Source organism: Oncorhynchus kisutch, linkage group LG5, assembly GCF_002021735.2.
Source record: "Oncorhynchus kisutch isolate 150728-3 linkage group LG5, Okis_V2, whole genome shotgun sequence".
In the NCBI taxonomy this organism is placed as follows: domain Eukaryota; kingdom Metazoa; phylum Chordata; class Actinopteri; order Salmoniformes; family Salmonidae; genus Oncorhynchus; species Oncorhynchus kisutch.
The window spans coordinates 5,660,996-5,681,853 of record NC_034178.2 but is presented as its reverse complement, the minus strand read 5'-3'; the positions used below and the strand labels follow the sequence as shown (position 1 = coordinate 5,681,853).

The 20,858-nt window shown below is 42.6% G+C and overlaps 2 protein-coding genes across 4 annotated transcripts in view; both read right to left on the bottom strand.

The window, feature by feature from the left end:
- Positions 1-2,146: 2,146 nt before the first annotated feature.
- On the bottom strand, positions 2,147-12,022 carry LOC109890556 (TLE family member 5-like). Of its 2 annotated transcripts, none has more exons than XM_020482484.2 (8): positions 11,252-12,022; positions 9,574-9,671; positions 9,346-9,409; positions 7,620-7,664; positions 7,042-7,104; positions 6,840-6,914; positions 6,576-6,746; positions 2,147-4,972 (listed from the first exon to the last, which is right to left on the bottom strand). In XM_020482484.2, exons 1-8 carry the CDS (start codon positions 11,276-11,278, stop codon positions 4,886-4,888), a joined length of 630 nt encoding a protein of 209 aa, XP_020338073.1. In that variant the 5' UTR covers positions 11,279-12,022; the 3' UTR covers positions 2,147-4,885. The 2 variants fall into 2 exon arrangements, with proteins under 2 accessions (XP_020338073.1, XP_020338072.1); XM_020482483.2 differs by having other exon boundaries at positions 6,576-6,749; positions 11,252-12,006.
- A 489-nt stretch (positions 12,023-12,511) lies between these two features.
- The window catches only part of LOC109890384 (guanine nucleotide-binding protein subunit alpha-11), a 42,332-nt gene continuing 33,985 nt past the window's right edge, over positions 12,512-20,858 (bottom strand). For both annotated transcript variants that reach the window (XM_031824246.1, XM_031824245.1), the window contains exons 5-7: positions 18,207-18,336; positions 17,771-17,924; positions 12,512-17,671 (exon numbers count right to left, since the gene is read on the bottom strand). In XM_031824246.1, the coding sequence (XP_031680106.1) occupies positions 17,481-17,671; positions 17,771-17,924; positions 18,207-18,336 (475 nt within the window). In that variant the 3' untranslated portion in view covers positions 12,512-17,480. The remainder of the gene's footprint in view (positions 17,672-17,770; positions 17,925-18,206; positions 18,337-20,858) is intronic.

Genomic DNA, 20,858 nt, shown 5'->3' with positions numbered 1-20,858 from the left:
ATTACAGAAATATCTAAATGACATAAGTATTCACACACCTAAGTCAAGACTTTGTAGAAGCAAGCACCTTTGGTGGAGATTAAATCTCTGAGTCCTCTTGGGTATGTCTATCAGCTTTGCACATCTGGATTTGGGGATTTTCTCAAGTTCTGTTAAGTTAGATGGGGCACGATGGTGAACAGCAATCAAGTCTTTCCACAGACTGAAGCCATTCCAGCATTGCTTTGGGTCATTGTCCTGTTAACGTATATCTTCACCCCGTCTGTCATTTGCACTCTGAAACAAGGATTTGCCTGTATTTGGCTCCATTTATTGTTCTCTCTATCCTTACCAGTTTCCCAATCCCTCCCTCTGAAAAACATCACAATAGCCTGATGCTGCCACCACCATGCTTCACAGTAGGGATGGTTAGATGGGTAATGAGCTGTGCCTGGTTTTCTCCAGACATAACATTTTGCATTCAGGCCAAATAGTTACATTTGTCTCATCACACCACAGAATCGTTTGGCTTATGATGGGTCTTTCACGTGCATTTTTCTCAGGAGTGGCTTCCATCTGGCCACTCTCCCATGAAGCCCAGATGTGTGAAGTGCTGCAGAGACTGTTGTCCTTCTGGCAGGTTCTCCCATCTCAGCCAAGGGACTCTGTAGTTCTGTTAGAGTGGTCATTGGGACAACCAGCTCTAAACAGAGTCTGGGTAGTTCCATATTTTTTCAATTTCCACTCTGACATGCGCTGTCACATGTGGGACCTTATATAGACAGGTGTGTTTCTTTCTAACTCATGCCCCAAAAAATGAATTGGCCACAGGTGGACTAAGTTGTAGCAACATCGCAAGGATGCTCGAAGGAAATTGGATGCACCTGAGGGGTGTGAATACTTGTGTAAATTAGATATGTATTTTATTTTAATACATTTGGGAAAAGTTTTAAAAAAATGTTTTCCCTTTGTCATTATGAGTTATTGTGGGTAGATGGGTGAGAGAAAAAAATCTATTTTGAATTCAGGCTGAAACAATATGAAATAAGCCAAGGGGTATGAATAGTTTCTGAAGGCACTATAATTGACTCCACAACCAAAAACACAGTGCCTTGCAAAAGTATTCTCACCCCTTGGATTGTTTTTGACATTGTGTTACAAAGTGGGATTAAGATGTCATTTGTTGTCAGTCTACATAAGACTAATGTCAAAGTGGATAAATTATTAACTGAAATATAGTGCTTTCATAAGTATTCAGCCCCTTTGTTTAGGCAAGCCTAAATGAGTTCAGGAGTCACATTTGGCTTAACAAATCACTTGTCACATGGACTCTGTGTTACATAAGGGGTTGTCATGATATTTGAATGACTAACCCTTCCTCTGTAAGGTCCCGCAGTCACGTTTTGAATTTCAAGCAAAGATTAAACTACAAAGACCAGGGAGCTTTGAAAGCCTCCTCAAGAAGGGCAGTGGTTGATAGATGGGTAACAATAACAAATCAGACATAGAATCTCTCTTTAAGCATGGTCAAGTTCATAATTATGCTGTGGACAATGTATTAAACCACCCAGACACAAAGATGCAGGACAGGAATGAAACTGCTCAGGGATGTTACCATGAGGCTATTGGTGATTTTAAAACCGCTTCAATGGCTGTGCTGGGAGAAACACATTGAGTGAAAAGAACACAAACATACAGAACACAAATGCATCTTGTATGCAACAAGGCACTAATGTAATACATAGAAACACAGCAAAGGCCTACATGTAAAGTCAGGTGAGTAAAGCTCTTAGACTTACCCAAGAAGACTCACAGCTGTAATCACGGCCAAAGGTGTTGTAACATGTATTGACTCAGGGAGCTGAATACTTATGTAATAACTATTTGTCACTACATTTTTATGAATCTTAAAAAAAAATGTATCTTCCACTTTGACAAAGTATTGTGTAGATTGTTGACAAAAAAAAAAGACAAATCAATTTGAACAATTACATGTGAAGAAATGCATGGGGTCAAAACATCTGTAAATTTATTTAAGCTTTCTTAATAAACCAGAAAATCAGAAATTATTTCTGGTTGTTCATCAAAGTTACCTGGCTAACTCATCGATACTGCTTTGGAGTATACCCACAGGCAAGCAAATCCAAAAACCACTAGAAACAGTATCTCCGTTGAGTCATTTATTTGTAAGGCACCATAGACATTTCCTTACTGCCGAGCGCTTTCAGTCATGTTGTGTAGTCAATGTTTCGGTTTGGTTGGTTTACATTAGATGTGACATTTCCCCGCCACGTCTTTTAAATGAAGCTATAAGTATTGGTTTTTCATAACACAAATGACATACATTATCGCCAAGTACACACCTATGAAGTTTCACATACAATGACAAAAATGAAGAGTTTTAAAAATTACATTTACAAAGCTCAACAAGGAGGCGACATTTCCTCAGCATTGTCAAGGGGGCAGGAGAGGAGGGGGGGGGGGGGGGGATATTGGGTAGTACCTCTTTCCATAGCACATCACATAATACACACGCTGCACTGACACGTCGTCTTCCATCACACGCATACACACCAAAAGCAGCTTTGAAACATACAAAAATGCTTTAAAAAGTATATATGTATATTGATATATAAATGGGCCCTTCACAACAGAAACACAAACCATTCATGTCCAAGTTTCTCTCTACATTCAATCAAACCTGCCATAGCAAAGTTTACAGTGTCTTGGTTTACAAACTACAGCCCAAAAACGCTCTTCTCATTCTGAACATTTAGACATCTACCTGTGAGGGGAGTCTACCTGGCAGCAGTAGGTTTTTAGGGTCCTGTGATTTTAATTAACCCATTGGGGGGGGTAAAGTCTGTGTAAATACTGTAATGGGGGTTTGATTGAATACAGCCCTGGGTCTGGTTTGGCTTTGCTGCCACCTACTGTCCTGGAGAAGAACTAAACCTTATCGCCTCGAATTAGAAAGACAGTTATGCATCTGCGGGTAGGTTATAGGTTAGTGCGCTACAGCTGTGTTCTAGCTCCAAGTGCTATGCTAACCAACAGAACGACATATGCAAATATATTCCTCTCCCTTTCCACCAATAGATCTGAATGAGAACATGATTGATGTGAAGCTTTGTTCCCATTAAAATGTAGGCCCCGTCCAGAATCAACCCTTACCCCTTGGACACTTCCTCTGTCTAGGGGGGGGGGGGGGGGGGGAGTGCCTAGGTGCTAGGTGTTGATTTGGGACTGGACCATAGACTTGGTCAGTTAAGAGAGTGGACAGACAGGGGCGGGAGGGAGAATAGGAAAAGGTGGTTCATAAGAATAAAACATAAGTTTGCACACAGACACACCCACCCAAGGAGGCGACATTTCCTCAGCTCCTGACTTTTACACTTGACTGTCTTATTCAAGTGGCCCTTTCAGAACACTGTCTGTGAGATCAGTGAGCAGAGTTAGCAGTAACTCTGCAGCCAATCAGCAGAGACCTACAGGAGGAAGTCGTCCGTAGACACTGATCAAAGGTCAGTAATGTTTTGATTGTTTAAATCTGAGCTTAAGGGCAACTTCTACTAGGAGAAGAGGAACAGAGGTCAGGGGTTAAAGGGTTAGAGCTGAGATGGGACCAAGTCACAATTTTGCAAGTCCCAAGAAATAACGGGCAAGTCCCAAGTCAAGTCCCACAGCTCAGGTCGAGTCAAGTCACAAGTCCCTAATTTTGGGTTTCGGGTCCTCAAGTCAAAGGCTAAGTGTTTTTTTTTGCCAATTTCATTGCAATGATTTTGGACCAACGTGTTTTACAAACTGACTTAACAGCGGTTTCCTCTACAGACACAACAATTGCAATTGGACAATACAACTCACAGGGCTAGGCTTGCTTTATGCAGGTTTGCATCGTGTAGGCCTCTGCAACTTTAATTCAAAAGTAACTCACACAGTCCATGTAAATCAGTAGTGTTTGATTCATTTCAGTTAATAGTTTTGGATTGAAAAGGTCAAGGCAGCCTAGCCAGTCCAAGTTTGAATTCAATTGACACCAAATTTAATCAGTCACATTTTCTCCTAACACAAATAAATGGTCTATAAAATAGGCTACATAACATTACCACCTGGTTGTTATCAGTAGCCTAGCTGATCAGACTGAGAAGTCATCTCGTTTTCCTCCCATACAGTTTAGGTGTAGGCTGCTGAAACATTTCTGTTAAGAGTTCTTGCTTTTGTTTGTTGGGAATGATGTGTTATCACGTTTGCTAAATAAATACCGCAGGACAGTGGAGAGTGGCGCGCTTTGCTAGATGACGTGCTTTGTGCCCGGCCTGCGAGAGTTGTGATTTCCGTGAATATGATTGGTGAAGACAGAACAAAAGTCAAAAAACCTGCAGCACTCCGATATGAAGGACAGAGAGGCCTACCTTGTGAGCAAAATGACAAACCGAGTCTCGACTCACATAGCTTGTCCAAGTAAAGTCACCAGTCATAAATGCTCAAGTCAATGTCGATTGGCAAGTGTTTGTTTCTTTTTGCCAAGTCAAGTATCAAGTCATGAAATGTCCAAGTCACGTGACTCGAGTCCACATCTCTGGGTTAGAGGTCAGGGTAGTATCTGTTGGCAATGGGTTGTCAGCGGCAATAGTGAACAGAGGAGGAAAGGAAAAGAGGAAGGAGTCAGACAGAGGAGACCTGTCCAACAGGCTTGGTGATGAACTGATTTGATGATAGAAGATGAAAAAGAAGGATAAGAAAGCAATGGAGTGGAGGCCCAGAGAGTTACTGAGATGAACCACAGTGTGACACCTACTGTATGAACACTCAACTCACCACCCCCCTCCCCTTAGCCCTCCCACAGTAGATCCACGCCTGGTTGTCCATCAGTCCAACTTGTCTCACCCCTCTCTACGCTCCACCATCAGTCGGACTTGTCTCCGTCCTCTTCCCTCTGTTCTCTCTCTGCTGCGTCTCTGGCCTTGTCTTCTTTAGCCAGCTGGGCCTGAGCCTGGTGGGGAGGAGACCAGAGAACAAAACAGAAGGAGTGGAAGAGAGCCGTGAACTATCATTTGTGTGTGTTACCTGTAGGGGGGGGGGGTGTTGAATGTCAGGGTCAGGGCTCTACGCTGGCATTTTATACAAGGAAAACATGTGCACCTAAATAGAAAGATGTAGGTGCATACACACATAAATGCAGGCGCACATTGAAAAGTAGTCTGAGGTAGTGTTTGAATTGTCTCTAGGGCTGGCACAATGATCTGTTAACAGTGTCTGTTTCACAATGTTTCAACATCTCCAGCACTACATGTGAAAACAGTGAATTTCTATGTTTTGTAGTCAAAAAGACAGGAAGATAAGTGTTTCCAATGACATCAACCAATTCTTAGACAATTTAGTATGGAATGCCTACTCCTAATTGGTTAAAATTAGTAGGCATTCCATACTAAAATGTCTAAGAATTGGTTAATGATGTCATTGGAAACACTTATCTTCCTCTGTCTTTTTGACTGCAAAACATAGAAAAGTGCTGAATATGAAGTAAAGATTTATGACATTTCCCTTTAAGTGAGGATTCCCCACCACAAAGCTAGAATGCTGGCTTGCAAGTATTGGTTCGGCCTTACAATACTTGCAAAACATAAGCTTTCATTCACATTCAAACTCTAACCAGAAGAAAGCTTTTTCCTCATTGTTGGACGTTCTTGTATGCTTCCCGCTGGCAGTGGCACTGGCTACCAGAGCAACGTTGGCACCAACGTCACTATTAGTGCTAGTGAAAGCTTCGTCTTCTTGTGTTGCTGGTGACTCGACAACCATGGACTCAGCCACATCAGTATCACTGGCAAAAACATCGGCCTCCTGTTGTTGATCTTGTCGCTTAAAGCTGCAATATGCAACTTTTTGTCTGGCCCACCAAATGAACATAGAAAAGTGGAATTATAGATCTGAAATTCTCATTGAAAGCAAGTCTAAGAAGAGGTAGATACGTTCTATGTCCACTATTTCTATGCTTCTCGTTCTGAAGTTTATTTTTTGCGTCTTTTACGTTCAGTTTTGTACACCAGCTTCAAAACAGTGAAAATACAATATTTTTGGTTATGGAAAATATATTTCACAGCGGTTTAGATGGTACAATGATTCTGTACACTACCTGCTTGTTTTGTCACAAACTGAAATGAGGCGAACGGTTAACATTTTTGCAACCAAGCGGAGCAATTTCTTCATGGTACACCTTTAAAATAAAATGTGATCCTCTTCATCCTTCTCCTGACAGAAGCGAATGCAGATCCTCTCAAGGTAGCTATTCAAAGGCTTGCGTTTCCAGCCTACTGAGGTAGTTCCAGCCTCTGACGACATTAGGCTACGATTGGCTCGTTGAGCTGAGTGTTGCATTATGGTATTGGTATTTCTTTGTGCGATTACCAAATACTACAACCACGGCAGTATTGGTTCTGGGGGTACAAGTCCCCACTTGGATATTTCACTTTTGCCATTAGCGAAGATTTATTTTTAGTCACATATGCAAGTGAAATGGTCACACTGTAGAGCCCTGGAGGTGTGTGTTGCCCGTGTGAGGTGTGTGCGTCGCCCGGGTCAGGTGTGTGTGTTACCTGTGCATGTGCTGCCTGTGAGTGAGAGTGCGAGGCCAGGATGGAGGACAGGGACATCAGTCCGGCGCTGGAGGTTGGAGGGAGGCTGGGAGCAGACAGGCCCATAGGGAGAGGGGCCATCGTGGGGAGGCCCAAGCCCTGGAGCTGAGACAACTGGTGCACCTGGAGCTGCTGCTAAACGCACAGACAGATACACATGGTTATATACACACATATTCATACACGAGTCACATATGCACGGTTAACACACACACACCAGCCTACCCGTATGATAGAGTTCATCTCAGGAGGAGTGACCTGCTTGGCTCTCTCTATGGCCCCTAGGACCTGCTGCTGATGCTGCAACACACACATCCAAACACATATAGCTATTGTACAGAATTAAATAGATTGACATTGTACAGCACGTTGATATGGGATTATGTTATCCTAAGGAAAAGTATGTGTAGAGAGGAGAGTGTAATACCTCTTGAGATAGGTAAGGGAGCACCTGGGCACAGATCCCGTTTAGTCTCTTCACGATCTCAGCCTGGGGAGAAGAGACAGACACAGTCAGAATTATAGAGATAGAGGTTTCTAGTGCCCAAAGCCCGTCTTAGCATGGGCAGCACCATTGAGGTCAGTCACCATTTTGAAGTAGTTAACTGAGTGGTACTTCCTATGGGTTAAGGAAGGATCACATAATTCCATCCAGATCATCGATAGGGATCAGCCAATGATTTATACTCGTGAGGAAACATTCCTCAACTGCAGATGGCAGTAAATCGCCAACCTTGGCTGTATACCAGTTGAAAACAACACTTTAGGTGGCCGTGTGCACCCTTTCAGTTTGTTAACCAACTCAGTAGTAGAAGAATGTACTACTTCAAAATGGAGATGGCCTCAATGGTGCCAATGCTCTCACAGATGCCATAATGGGAAAGATGCAACGTTGCGTCCTCTAAAGATCTCTATGGTCCGAATACAACACTGGCTTTACCATACAACACAGTACCAGAGAGAGAAGAGGGGGAAAGAGAGAGAGCAAGAGAGAAAATAAGCTACCTGTTTGTGCATTTCAATGTTCAGTCCATAAGACATCTCGTAGTACTGCAAAAAGAAGATTTGGGAGTTTGTGACGTAACACTAATATACTGCAGAATTCCAATCAATCCCTAGCCCCCAATACACTTGTGTACAGTACCAGTCAAAAGTTTGGACACACCTACTCATTCAAGGGGTTCTTTATTTTTACAATTCTCTACATTGTAGAATAGTGAACACAAACTATGAAATAACCCACATAGAATCATGTAGTACCCCCCCCCCCCCCAAAAAGTGTTAAATCAAAATATATTGTATATTTTAGATTCTTCAAAGTAGCCACTCTTTTCCTTGACAGATTTGCACACTTGGCATTTTCTCAACCAGCTTCATGAGGAATGCTTTTCCAACAATCTTGAAGGAGTTCCCACATATGCTGAGCACATGTTGGATGCTTTTCCTTCACTCTGCGGTCCAACTCATCCCAAACCATCATAATTGGGTTGAGGTCGGGTGATTGTGGATGCCAGGTCATATGATGCAGCACTCCATCACTCTCCTTATTGGTCAAATAGTTCTTACACAGCCTATTGCTGTGTTGAGCCATTGTCCTGTTGAAAAACAAATGATAGTCTCACTAAGCACAAACCAGATGGGATGGCGTATTGCTGCAGAATGCTGTGGTAGCCATGCTGGTTAAGTGTGCATTGAATTGTAAATAAATCACACAGTGTCACCAGCAAAGCACCCCCATACCATCACACCACCTCCTCCATGCTTCACTGTGGGAACCACACAGCCGGAGATCATCCGTTTACCTACTCACAAAAACAAGGCGGTTGGAACCAAAAATCGCCAGTCAGACCAAAGGACAGATTTCCACCGATCTAATGTCCATTGCTCGTGTTTCTTGGCCCAAGCAAGTCTCTTCTTGTTGGTGTCCTTTAGTAGTGGTTTCTTTGCAGAAATTCAACCATGAAGGCCTGATTCCTGCAGTCTCCTCTGAACAGTTGAGTTGGAGATGTGTCTGTTACTTGAACTCTGTGAAGCATTTATTTGGGCTGCAATCTGAGATGCAGTTAACTCTAATGAACTTATCATCTGCAGCAGAGGTAACTCTGGGTCTTCCTTTCCCGTGGCGGTCCTCTTGAGAGCCAGTTTCATCATAGCGCTTGATGGTTTTTGCGACTGCACTTGAAGAAACTTTCAAAGTCCTTGAAATTTTCCGTATTGACTAACCTTCATGTCTTAAAGTAATGGACTGTCGTTTCACTGTGCTTATTTGAGCTATTCTTGCCATAACATGGACTTGATCTTTTACCAAATAGGGCCATCTTCTGTATACCACCCCCACCTTGTCACAACACAACTGATTGGCTCAAACGCATTAAGGAAAGAAATTCCATAAAAAATTTACATTTAACAAGGTACACCTGCTAATTGAAATGCATTCCAGGTGACTACCAAAAGCTGTCAAGGCAAAGGGTGGCTACTTTGAAGAATCTCAAATATAAAATATATTTTGATTCGTTTTTTGGTTAATATGATTCCATATGTGTTCTTTCATAGTTTTGATGTCTTCACTATTCTACAATGTAGAAAATAGTATAAATAAAAGAAAAACCCTGGAATGAGTAGGTGTGTCCAAACCTTTGACTGGTACTGTATATCTGAGAGAATTGTAGTAATGGCCAACATGTATCCTAGGTAGGCACAAAGTAAAAGAAGAGGTGATGATGTCACTCACCATTATGTAATGACGCTGCATCTCTGACTTCTCACTAGCTAGCTTGTCACACTCCATCTTCAAGCTGATTGGATATATGACAACATTTGGTTACGGACATGTCTCTGTATATGAGCGAGTGCATGTTGGAATCTGAGTGCATGCAGTGTGCGTGACTTGAGTGTTTGTGGGTATGTGTAGGTGGGTATTTTGAGTGTGTGACTGAGCACGTGTTTGTTTAAGTGTTACCTATGGTATTGTGCTTGTAGGAACTGAAACTCGTCCTTAATGCGGTCGCAGGAGTCGGAGGTGGTGAACTTGAGAGGCTGGGAGGACTGGGAGGAAGCCTGGGGGACAACACAATAACAAACATACAACAGTCAGAATCCCCAAAACAACAACAAAACAGTTAGACAATCAACAAGATATCAACAATCAGTGAGAAGCTGCGTTTCCATCCCCTACCCTTCTCACTGACGTGTGCATTTCTTCACTCCCCCTGTATGTGGGACTGTATGGGTGTGTAGAAAGGGGACAGGCACGGTTTGGGACTGTGTGTATGTGTGTGAGGGTGGGGATTAGCGCAGGCTGAGAGGATGTGTGTGTCTGTGAGTATGGTCAGGGTTAGATGAGTTTCCAGAGGTGACCAACTGACAAGAATGGCTGAGTCAGAGCCATAATCCAGTGTTAAGATTCTCACCAAGGCCTTACTACTTCAGACTGGTAGAAGGATGCCACCACCCAGATTACACCAGGGCTCTAACAACTACCATCCTGTAGACTTACTGACTGTGAATGCTTTTGCTCCAGCCCCTACACAAACACACTTGGTTTGGCTAAGCAAGGTCCTGATGAGGTGATGAGTAGGGCTAGAGCAAAAGCCTGCACACCCAGTAGCACACACACAAACAGCTCTCCAGGAGGGGCTGGTCATCCTTGGAATTGAAAGAGGACAGGTTTATTCAGGGGCAAACCCTGATAGTGTGAACCAGGATCCCGGCCTAGGGGGTAGTAAGACGCTAAAGAGAAAGAAGAAACACAGAAATAGGCCCTACCATAACAAACTGTGTACATTCATATTTCCCAACCGGTATCATCATTAGCGCACCAGTATTAAATTAAAAAACCTTTAGGTCTAAGTTATATCGCTACAACATCCTGTATAGCTCAGTTGGTAGAGCATGGTGCTTGCATCGCCAGGGTTGTAGGCTCGATTCCCTGGGCCACACACACATAAAATGTGGGCATGATTAAGTCGCTTTGAATAAAAGAGTCTGCTAAATTGCATATTTTATTGTATATTACATCCACTTCTGTTGTGATGGCATAGTGGCTGGCAGTCCTTGGGACTTAATGTAATCAAGGATCCAAATTAAAAGACACCTTGATTGAGGATTCAATTGATAGTAAACTTTTAATTATGCTTGTACGAATTGACTTAATTCCATATGCCCTTGCGTGTTAGGTTTGACTAAAAGACTGTCAAGAAAAAAAGTTCTCGAATTTGTCTCCGCAATCTAGTTAGCTACGTTTTATTAGCACATGTCACTTTACCTAGATAGCTGAGATATCCATGTTCAAATATTTCACATTACGTTACTAATGAGTGGCAAACGTTTAGTGTAATATTATACACTGGCTAAAAGGTAAACATCCATTTCCAAAGCTTAATGAAAACCGCTGTAGTTAGTAATATTGGTTAGCTAACGTTAGTTAGCTAAGTGGGAGCTAGCCTGGAATGTAAACAAATGCCGGGGGCGCGTGACAGACAAGCGATTGAATCCATCATCAACAACACAAATGAAAACATACCACGGCCATCGTAGATATCCCCCTTTATTCTTACATGGATAAAAGCTTAATTGCTTATGTAGCTAGCTGGAATTTAGCTATCATCTAGCTAGTTATGCTAACGTTAGCTACTTACCGAGTGTCTTGATTGTGGAAACATCATGTCAATGGATTTATCGGTGTTCCTCAGCAACCAGGATAAAAATATCTAGACCCCGTTTTTGGACAACTATAGCGTCTTCCCTTGTTTTTTTTCTTCAGACAGCTACGTTAACGTTAGCTGGCTAGCTATTTATCTTAACGTTATCTAGGACACCAGTTACCCGGTCTCACGTCGTGATTGTTTTTTCTCCAACGTTGTTGGCTAGCTAGCGTTGGTTTTGATTTGGTCCCTTGTCAAAAAATTAACAAATGGCACCAAAAGAGGCTGAACACCAAGACGTGCAACGTTAGATAATATGGCACCGATTGAAGAATCTTAAAATAAACCTGGGCTAGGTAGATGTTGACTAAGTCACCGCAATATCCTTTCTTGTTAGCTAGCAAATCTTAGCAGAGAAGCGAGCCAACGTAAGTTTAGGTAGCAGATTTGTATATTGTCCAATTCCTCGTAGATATTATAGCTGTCAAGTGGGGCAATCGTGTCGAAAATCTGTTCTTGAAAAGCGTCTTCAATTCCACAATGAGTTAGCTAGCTACCATTAGCTGGCTAGCTAATGTCCACACACAAGCCTTCACTACTAGCTGAAACCACCCCTTGCGCTACAAAATGTACGAGTCATCGATGAGCGGGCGTTGCATGTGATGAGAGAATGAGGTGGCGCTCCGAAGGCCCATTTTAGATGTCAAATGTATAAAATTACAGTTTGCGGAAGTGTTGCTGCTGCCGTGTGCCCCCGGTGGAAGGTGTGCAGAACTGTCCCCTAATGATGCACGCAAGTGTGAGATGTGGTGGTTCCCTAACACTCATAACAATAGCCTTCTCATTTAATGTATAATAACCCCAATCCCATAACTTCGTAATCATGATCCTCATAATGTAGACGAAATATGTCCATCACTGATTATTTCTATTCTGTGACACTCCCATCTATTTCACTAGCAGAAGTCACAGAATGACAACTGACAATTCTGAGAAATGACAGCATTTCAATAACACCAAGAGGATGGAAAACCTCTATATAGACCCAAAAGCCATATTGTATAGACCCTCTTTGATGGAACAATGGCCAGGTCTAGAAACAACCCCTGTTGTTCCTAACCATAGGCACTTGAAGGCCTACTTATCAAATCATATGAGAACTACACAAGTGCATAGTGGCTAGAAGAGAAGGGCTTGGGTCATTTCTAGACATGGCATATGCCAGACTAGTCATTAACCACACACACACAATCAGCAAGTATACGAACAAATTTATTTCAATTTAAAACAGATACCTTGTCATTATGTTCTCTCTTAGAAGGCGACGATGATCGTAATAAATCATGTTCATGTTTGAATGAGGATCAGGCAACAGTGGTTGAAACAAATGCATGAAAACACACATAAAAAAAAGAAAAGAAATATGGCGAGAGTAATGCAAATCAATAATCCATAATAACCAACCGATCAATCAATAACCGATTCCACCCTTTCATCAAGGTCTCTGCATCAGCCAATACATTTTTCTGAGCCCTCACCTCCTCCCAACACTAAATACATGCAATTGTATAATTACACAATTTAAAAAAAAGTGTACTTATAGTTTTTGTTAGGGGTGGCGTAGTTAAACATGCCAGGTGTTTAGGTCTCTGGTGTTCTTAAAAATGGGACCATCCAAGATGGCTGTCCCCTGATGATGATGTCAGCGTTGGCACTTAAGAGAGAGAGAGCCTGGCTCTAGAGAGAGTTGGGTTGGCACACAGTATAATACATCATTTACATTTGGTTTACATACAAAATAAAGAAAAACAAAAACAGCATTGTATATTTTATACACCAACTAAAACATTTAACCCTCAGGTTTCCTTAGATTAAAAAATAAATCAAGTGGTCCTAAATACAATAGTGTTCCGGTAATGTTTTTTTATCTTACAAAAAAGATTTAAAGGAAAGAAGTCAAGCTAAGTTCTCAATATGCACCATGTCCATGTTAATCTGACCAGGTAAAACTCTGGGTCCTAGTTACAGCCTAGGAACAACTCTGGGCCCTAATGTGCAGACACTTCAGGAGAGCCAACCATTTAACCCACAGGAAGTGGAAAACAAGAGATTAGTAGTGTTTCCTATAAATATAACTGATTAATCACCAAGTCAGATGATTGTAGTTAGGGCTGTTTTCACCCTTCATTGTGGAGGCAGTACAGGAGCCCAAGTGCTTGTCCGTTTGCTATGCGAGTTGTATTCAACACATTGTTTGTGGGCAGGTCAACACCGAATGAAATACTGAATGTCATACTTGGATAATATCCTCGAATACTGGCTGCAGTGTGCAGGCTTTAGTTCCAGTACAACACTAACACACTTGGTTCAACTAGTTGTGGTCTAAATTCAAGACCATGATTAGTTCTCAATCAGTTGACTGGGGTGTTAGTGCTGGTATGGAACAAAAGTCTGCACAGGTGTGCTAGAGCTGTGTGTTGCGCAGCTATGCTTTAACTTGGAATATAATTTTAACACCTGGTTTAACACCCCGCCTCTACTGCAGGAGTGTCTAATGACAATGTGCAAAATCTCCTCAACAAGCACAAAGCACACCCCCGGATGGTAAAACTAGCAGTAGGACAGTAGAAGGAAAGTTCCCCGTAACACTGATCTAAGCCCCCCCCCCCCCCCCCCCCCTTAAATGGATAAAAGGCCCAATGCAGATGTTTTTACCTCAAAATCAACTAATTTCTGGGTAACAATTAAGTACCCTAATGTGATTTTTTTCTTCTTTTCATTTTGAGTAAAAACAAACAGCTTCTTAGCAAGAGTAATTTCTCAAGCATGAATTTTGCTAGGACTGTCTGGAAGTGGTGGTCTGAATGGCGAGGGGGAAACTGAAAACCTGCTGTTATTGGTAGAGGTTTGAAACGTAAAAAAAAAGTGGTTTATTAACTAATTTACCGCATGGTGATATCAAACAAACCAAAACTCAAACCCACCAAAACAGGCAGAAATTTCAGGTGGTCTTTTCAAACAGCTCTTACACTAAAATAGCATTATCACCATTTTCACAGTATTATTCCAACCTCAGCGTGGAAATCTATACAAAACACAGGAAATTCACATTTGACTGCACTGGGCCTTTAAGGTTAGCATTGAGGGAGGGTAAAGCTGATCCACGATCACGCATCAAACAGTGAAGTAGGGAAATAGGGGTTTGACAGATTCCCTCATTCGGAGCTGGAAGCTTGTGTGGTCCACTGTTGATCCAGAGAAAGAGAAAGTAAAAAATGAATGGTAGTGTTGGTCATGTATCCTACCACCGCTGCATTCACACACACGGTCTTTGTTGAACAAAATGATTCCCACAAACACTCTTGAGTGAATGGCTTAGTTGACTGTGAACCTAAAACCAGGGGTGCACAACCAAGTGCTTCGAAGTCTGCATTCCTGCTGGCTTTCATTTCTTCCCGGCATTTACTTGATCAATGAATGTTACCAATCGGCTGGAGATTGCAAACACCTGATTTCACAGGTAGAAATCCGTTTTTTGGTTAGAAGGCAACAGAAAAAAAACAGCAAGACTGCAGCCCTTGGGTACACGGTTGCGTTCTGTCCTCTTGTCCTCTCCTGCCCATCGTTTTCTAAGATTTTTGAATTCACTCATTGAATTTCCAGTCACCTCATGAATTGAAAACCGAATTGAGCCCTGTCCTTTACTACTTATCTCCCCCATCTGCCTGACTGTCTGATGCATGGCGATAGCCCTTAATGAGAATAATGAAGAAAAAGTTGCCTGTAGAAAGAGTTTCAAAAGTAGATCTGCAACGTCACTGGTTCTATCAAAGCAAGCCTCGGAACTTGAACTAAAACAACTCAAACCAACGACAACGCAAACTGTGTTTAAATTACAACGACAGAGCAAGCATAGACCGTACTGGTCTCCAATCACTGGTTATAAAAATTCACCTACGTTCATATGGTACATTTCCTATGTATGCAGTTACAGAGCTGTGCCTATTAGAAACCCAAGAGGAGAAATACAAGTTTTCATCAATGAAACGAAACAAAGTGACTTAATGTGAGAAGAAAACCATAGAATTTTACATGGATATAGATAGAATGGCAAAGTACATCTGGAATTGTCTTAAGAGAAAAAAGAAAGCAGAGATTTAGTACATACTATAGTAGACGTTTGTTTTGTTACAGCAGATTAGACTCAAGTCTAGCCCCGACCGCATTTCAACATGATAGAAACAAAAGCAGTCAAATTATCAACACCTTCAAACCTGGTTCCATAAATTATTAGATAAATTAAAATAAAAAAAATTAAAACTTTATTTAGTTACTCTTTTAATATCATGTCTTTAGTCAACATATTGTGAATAACTGATCTGCTCTAGTGTTAGTAGGGAGAAGCTGCAGAGGAGAGCCGAGGATCTAGAATGTTCTGAAGGTTCTAGAATAGAAGGCTCCTGATGGTTTAGAACCTCCGTTCTGAGACCGTTCCTTTCCTCTCGCTGCAGCCCTCTGTGTGTGTAGTCCTCTTATAATCAACTGATTATCAATAATAAAAAATCCAGAATCACAGTATAAATACTAGTAAATTCATAGGAAAACAAAAACAGTACACTATTGAAAAGGAAAAAAAATGGGATTTTCTTCTATTTTTTTTTTGTTGCCAAAGATGGTGTACTGTACCACAGAGTGTTTTTGTACAGGAGCGTTTCTGTGTACATGTATTTACAAACAGAAATATACACAAACAATAACTTTTTGACTTCAGAGTATGCTTGCCTGTCCATCTGGGAGACAGGATCTTACGTCTCCTGCTCCCACCAATCAACAACCACCTCACATCAACAAACAAAAGTGTCTATACAGTAAAAAAAAAGGTAAACAACATAAAGCTTCCTGTGTGTCTGGGATAATGGATGCCACCGTGTCATTTGTGGGGATGGATTGCCCAGAATCTCCAGAGCACATCTAATTGGGTCACTGGGCGACTTAACACGTGATGTCATTCTTTCACAGACTGATGTACCGTACAGTGATGACATCATATCCATACATGACTCCCTCCCCCTCAGCGACTGTTCAATCAGAACATAGTAGCAAGTATCGGATGTTCGGTAATCTTAATGTGGCGTGTATCAAACAGAACGTGGTACTGCGGATGTCAAACGGAAGGTTTCGATCTATCAGTCAGTAAACCAGTGAAGGAGGGAAGCGATGTGATCAAACCTAAACATGAACAACCACAACCGTCTGTAAAGGATAAAATTAGTCCGTTTCTGATTACCATCTTGTTTTTGTGATATTTTGGCTATTTTGCAATTTTTTTAAATACAAGATCTTGTTTTGTTAACCGCTTCTATAACTTTTCAAACGACTTCTTAGTCGTCGGATAGAAGTTGACATAGCAACAAGTTACTATTATTAAAAACTACTTGTAAAAAAGCTCAGCGATACACAGATTTAATCGATTTGCTTTTTCCTCTCCCTCTGGTGCTTTCAGTCTTAGTGTAATTTGTCTACATACGTAATTACTTTATAACATACTTAATTATATTTTTTTGCGTTTGCGATGCTCACTTAGAGTATACATTCATCGATGCGAGGTGGAAACAGAATCCTTGGTCTGCCCCCTCACTTCTGTGTGACATCACTTCCTGCTCGCGTCCTGGTGGCTTCCTTCGGTTACCTCATCGTCTCCACCCCCCTCCCAGTCTATAGCCTCTCCCTTATAGAGTGCGGTTGGGTCACTCCTTCCACCAATCAGAGGATGTGATCTCAGGTCAGTTGACTGAGGGTTTAAGGGTTAAAAACCCAGAGTTCACTGACCGCACTGGTCCTCTCCTTCACACACACACACACACACACACCACACACCACACACCACACACCACACACACCACACACACACACACACACACACACACACACACACACAATTGTCCCCTCCCGTAGTCATGGCATGTGTGTGGAGAAGAGGAGACTGACAAGCTGCTGAGAACGAGGGAGAGGACAGGCTTATGGCAAAAGGATAGAAAATAGGGAAGGAATGAGAGAGCGAATGGGAGGAGAGATATAGGAAGAGGGGGTCTTAAAATCGCTGGAGTGAAAAGCAGGAGGGGGAAAGATCAACTAGATTTGTAGGTGTGTGTAAGCTTCATAAGTGTGTGTGTAGGCTAAGCTGTGCAACTGGGAAGAGTGTGTGTTTGCGTGCAAGAGTCTCTCAGACCAGGTTGTATTCTTTGAGGTTGAGCTGCAGGATGGTGTCTTTGACGGCAGCGAAGACGAAGCGGATGTTCTCGGTGTCCGTGGCGCAGGTGAAGTGGGAGTAGATGATCTTGTCGCTATCCGGGTTCAGGTCCACAAACATCTTCAGGATAAACTCCCGGCCCGCCTGGGCATCTCGCTGGGGACCTGGGGCACACACACAGTCAATCCCGCATCATGGTAGTCAGAAACCATCAGACACACGGTATATCACTAAGGTAACTGTAGACACACACACACACACACCATCAAACTCAGGGAAGTAGTCGACCAGGTGAGAGTATGAGATCTTCTCCTCCAGCAGATCCTTCTTGTTGAGGAACAGGATGACTGAGGAGTTCTGGAACCAGGGGTAGGTGATGATGGTCCTGAACAACGCCTTACTCTCCTCCATACGGTTCTGACAGAGGGACAGAGGACAGTTAGTAAAGGTGTTTGATGTGTGTGTGCCGTGATGTGTGCGGGCGAGTGTGGTATCTTTGACATGATAACCATAGATTTAGGATCAGATTACCTAATCCCAACTCCAAAAACGAACCATTAGGGGATAAAGGCATATCAGACCCTGGACCACTGGAAAGAGTCAAATTCTACCTAGTTCACCAAAGTTTCACTATGGGAAACCGGGAAGACAAAAAGGCGAAACATCTCTCCCACCTTTCCCTAGTGTGTGTGTACACACCTCGTTGTCAGACTCCACCAGGACTTGGTCGTACTCGCTGAGGGCTACCAGGAACATGATGGAAGTGACGTTCTCAAAACAGTGGATCCACTTCCTCCTCTCTGACCTTTGACCCCCTACATCCACCATCCTGTAGCATGGACGGCGGGAGGAGAGGTGCCAGGACACGGAGGACGAGAGAGAAGAGATGTTAAAGTGTTGCTGTGTTTGTAGAACAACTAATAAGACTGTCTAAAAACTCTAAAATGACTTCCTGAATCCACCCATGCAGAAGGGTTGGTAGACCTAGCCCAAAACCACACACATATACAGAGAGTGGTGGAAAATTTGAGATGTTTCAAAGTGAACTTGAGATGTAGAATCCTAATGACCGCCATTTTGGCACCTAACGTTCCAAGACAATCCCATTCAACTGAGACTCTAAACGAGAACGTTTGGTGGCAACATGGAGGACAGTTTGTTCACCGTCTCATCTACGGCCCTGAGAGGTCCCAGTTAGGAAAGCCTACGGTGGAAAACACACGCAGATCATAAACTGACATACAGTACCAGTCAAAGGTTTGGACACACCTACTCATTCCAGGGTTTTCTTTATTTTGACTATTTTCTACATTGTAGAATAATAGTGAAGACATCAACACTATGATATAACACATATGGAATAGTGTGGTAACCAAAAAAGTGTTAAACAAATCAAAATATATTTTATAGTTGAGATTCTTCAATGTAGCCTCCCTTTGCCTTGATGAAGCTTTGCACACTCTTGGCATTCTCTCAAGCAGCTTCATGAGGTAGTCACCTGGAATGCATTTCATCTAACAGGTGTGCCTTGTTAAAAGTTAATCTGTGGAATTTCTTTCCTTCTTAATGCGTTTGAGCCAATCAGTTGTGTGTAAAAGACCAAGTCCATATTATGGCAAGAACAGCTCAAATAAGCAAAGAGAAACAACAGTCCATAATTACTCTAAGACATGGTCAGGTCAGTCAATGCAGAACATTTCAATAACAGGAAAGCAAGATGGTGTGGGGTTGCTTTGCTGGTGACACTGTCAGTGACTTATTTACAATTCAAGGCACATTGTACCAGCATGGCTACCACACCATTCTGCATCAATACACCATCCCATCTTGTTTGGGTTTAGTGGGACTATCATTTGTTTTTCAACAGGAAATGACCCAAAACACACCTCTAGGCTGTCTAAGTCTATTTGACAAAGGAGAGTGATGGAGTGCTGCATCAGATGACCTGGCCTCCACAATCACTCGGGGGATGAGTTGGACCGCAGAGTGAAGGAAAAGCAGCCAACAAGTGCTCAGCATATGTGGGATGTCCAAGACGTTTGGAAAAGCATTCCTCATGAAGCTGGTTGAGAGAATGCCAAGAGTTTGCAAAGCTGTCATCAAGGCAAAAGGGTGGCTACTTAGAAGAATCTCAAATATATAATATATTTTGATTTGGTTACTACATGATTGTGCCCAAACTTTTGACTGGTACTGTAAGTAACATACAGTGTGGAAACAAATGTAGGTAACACTTTACTTCTTGAAGATCTGACTTTAAACTGCTTATTATCATTACATCATTTAGTTTATGTAGGCCTATGTTATAGGCAGTTTATAACCTTATCTATGCATAAAGTGTTACCCAGTGAATGGATCATCAGTAAAGAGTGAGCGGTGCCCATCACCATTCACAAGTTGCCCCTAACCTCAGATCTAGGATCAGAAAACCTTACCCCAATTCCAAACATTAACCATAAGGGGGATGAAGGTATATCAGATCTTGGATCAGTGGATGGAGGAAAATTCGACCTAGTCCACCCAGTGGCAAGATGGGAGGGCAAAAAAAGCAAACCAGCTCTCCCACCGTTCCCTAGTGTGTGTCTGTGTTCCTGAAGCATTAGCCAAGCGCAATTGTGCAACCCTGGTGGAGGTGAGACAAAAAAAAGAGAACGGGAGAGGAGGTAGAGAGAGGACTAGGAACAGAGAAAGAGGAGAACGGGAGAGGAGGTAGAGAGAGGACTAGGAACAGAGAAAGAGGAGAACGGGAGAGGAGGTAGAGAGAGGACTAGGAACAGAGAAAGAGGAGAACGGGAGAGGAGGTAGAGAGAGGACTAGGAACAGAGAAAGAGGAGAACGGGAGAGGAGGTAGAGAGAGGAATAGGAACAGAGAAAGAGGAGAACGGGAGAGGAGGTAGAGAGAGGACTAGGAACAGAGAAAGAGGAGAACGGGAGAGGAGGTAGAGAGAGGACTAGGAACAGAGAAAGAGGAGAACGGGAGAGGAGGTAGAGAGAGGAATAGGAACAGAGAAAGAGGAGAACGGGAGAGGAGGTAGAGAGAGGACTAGGAACAGAGAAAGAGGAGAACGGGAGAGGAGGTAGAGAGAGGACTAGGAACAGAGAAAGAGGAGAACGGGAGAGGAGATAGAGAGAGGGCTAGGAACAGAGAAAGAGGAGAACGGGAGAGGAGATAGAGAGAGGACTAGGAACAGAGAAAGAGCAGATGAAGACTGAGGAAGGGATGAGAATAAAAAAGGGAAGAAGATGGAGGGATACAGAAGGCACCTCTGATGGCGGGATTCCTTTGCTGGGTGAACGACAGGAGTGTGTCCTCCGAGTAGTTCTGACTGGAGTGTGTGTGAGAGTGTGTGC

What these genes read in the sequence shown, in the direction of transcription:
- LOC109890556 (XM_020482483.2), bottom strand. Translation starts at nt 11,278, where the DNA reads ATGATGTTTCCACAATCAAGACACTCG. An exon ending in ACATTGAAATGCACAAACAG is followed by an intron (nt 7,105 to 7,619) that starts GTAGCTTATTTT and finishes TCTTCTCCCCAG; the next exon opens with GCTGAGATCGTGAAGAGACT. An exon ending in AGATGAACTCTATCATACGG is followed by an intron (nt 6,750 to 6,839) that starts GTAGGCTGGTGT and finishes CTGTGCGTTTAG; the next exon opens with CAGCAGCTCCAGGTGCACCA.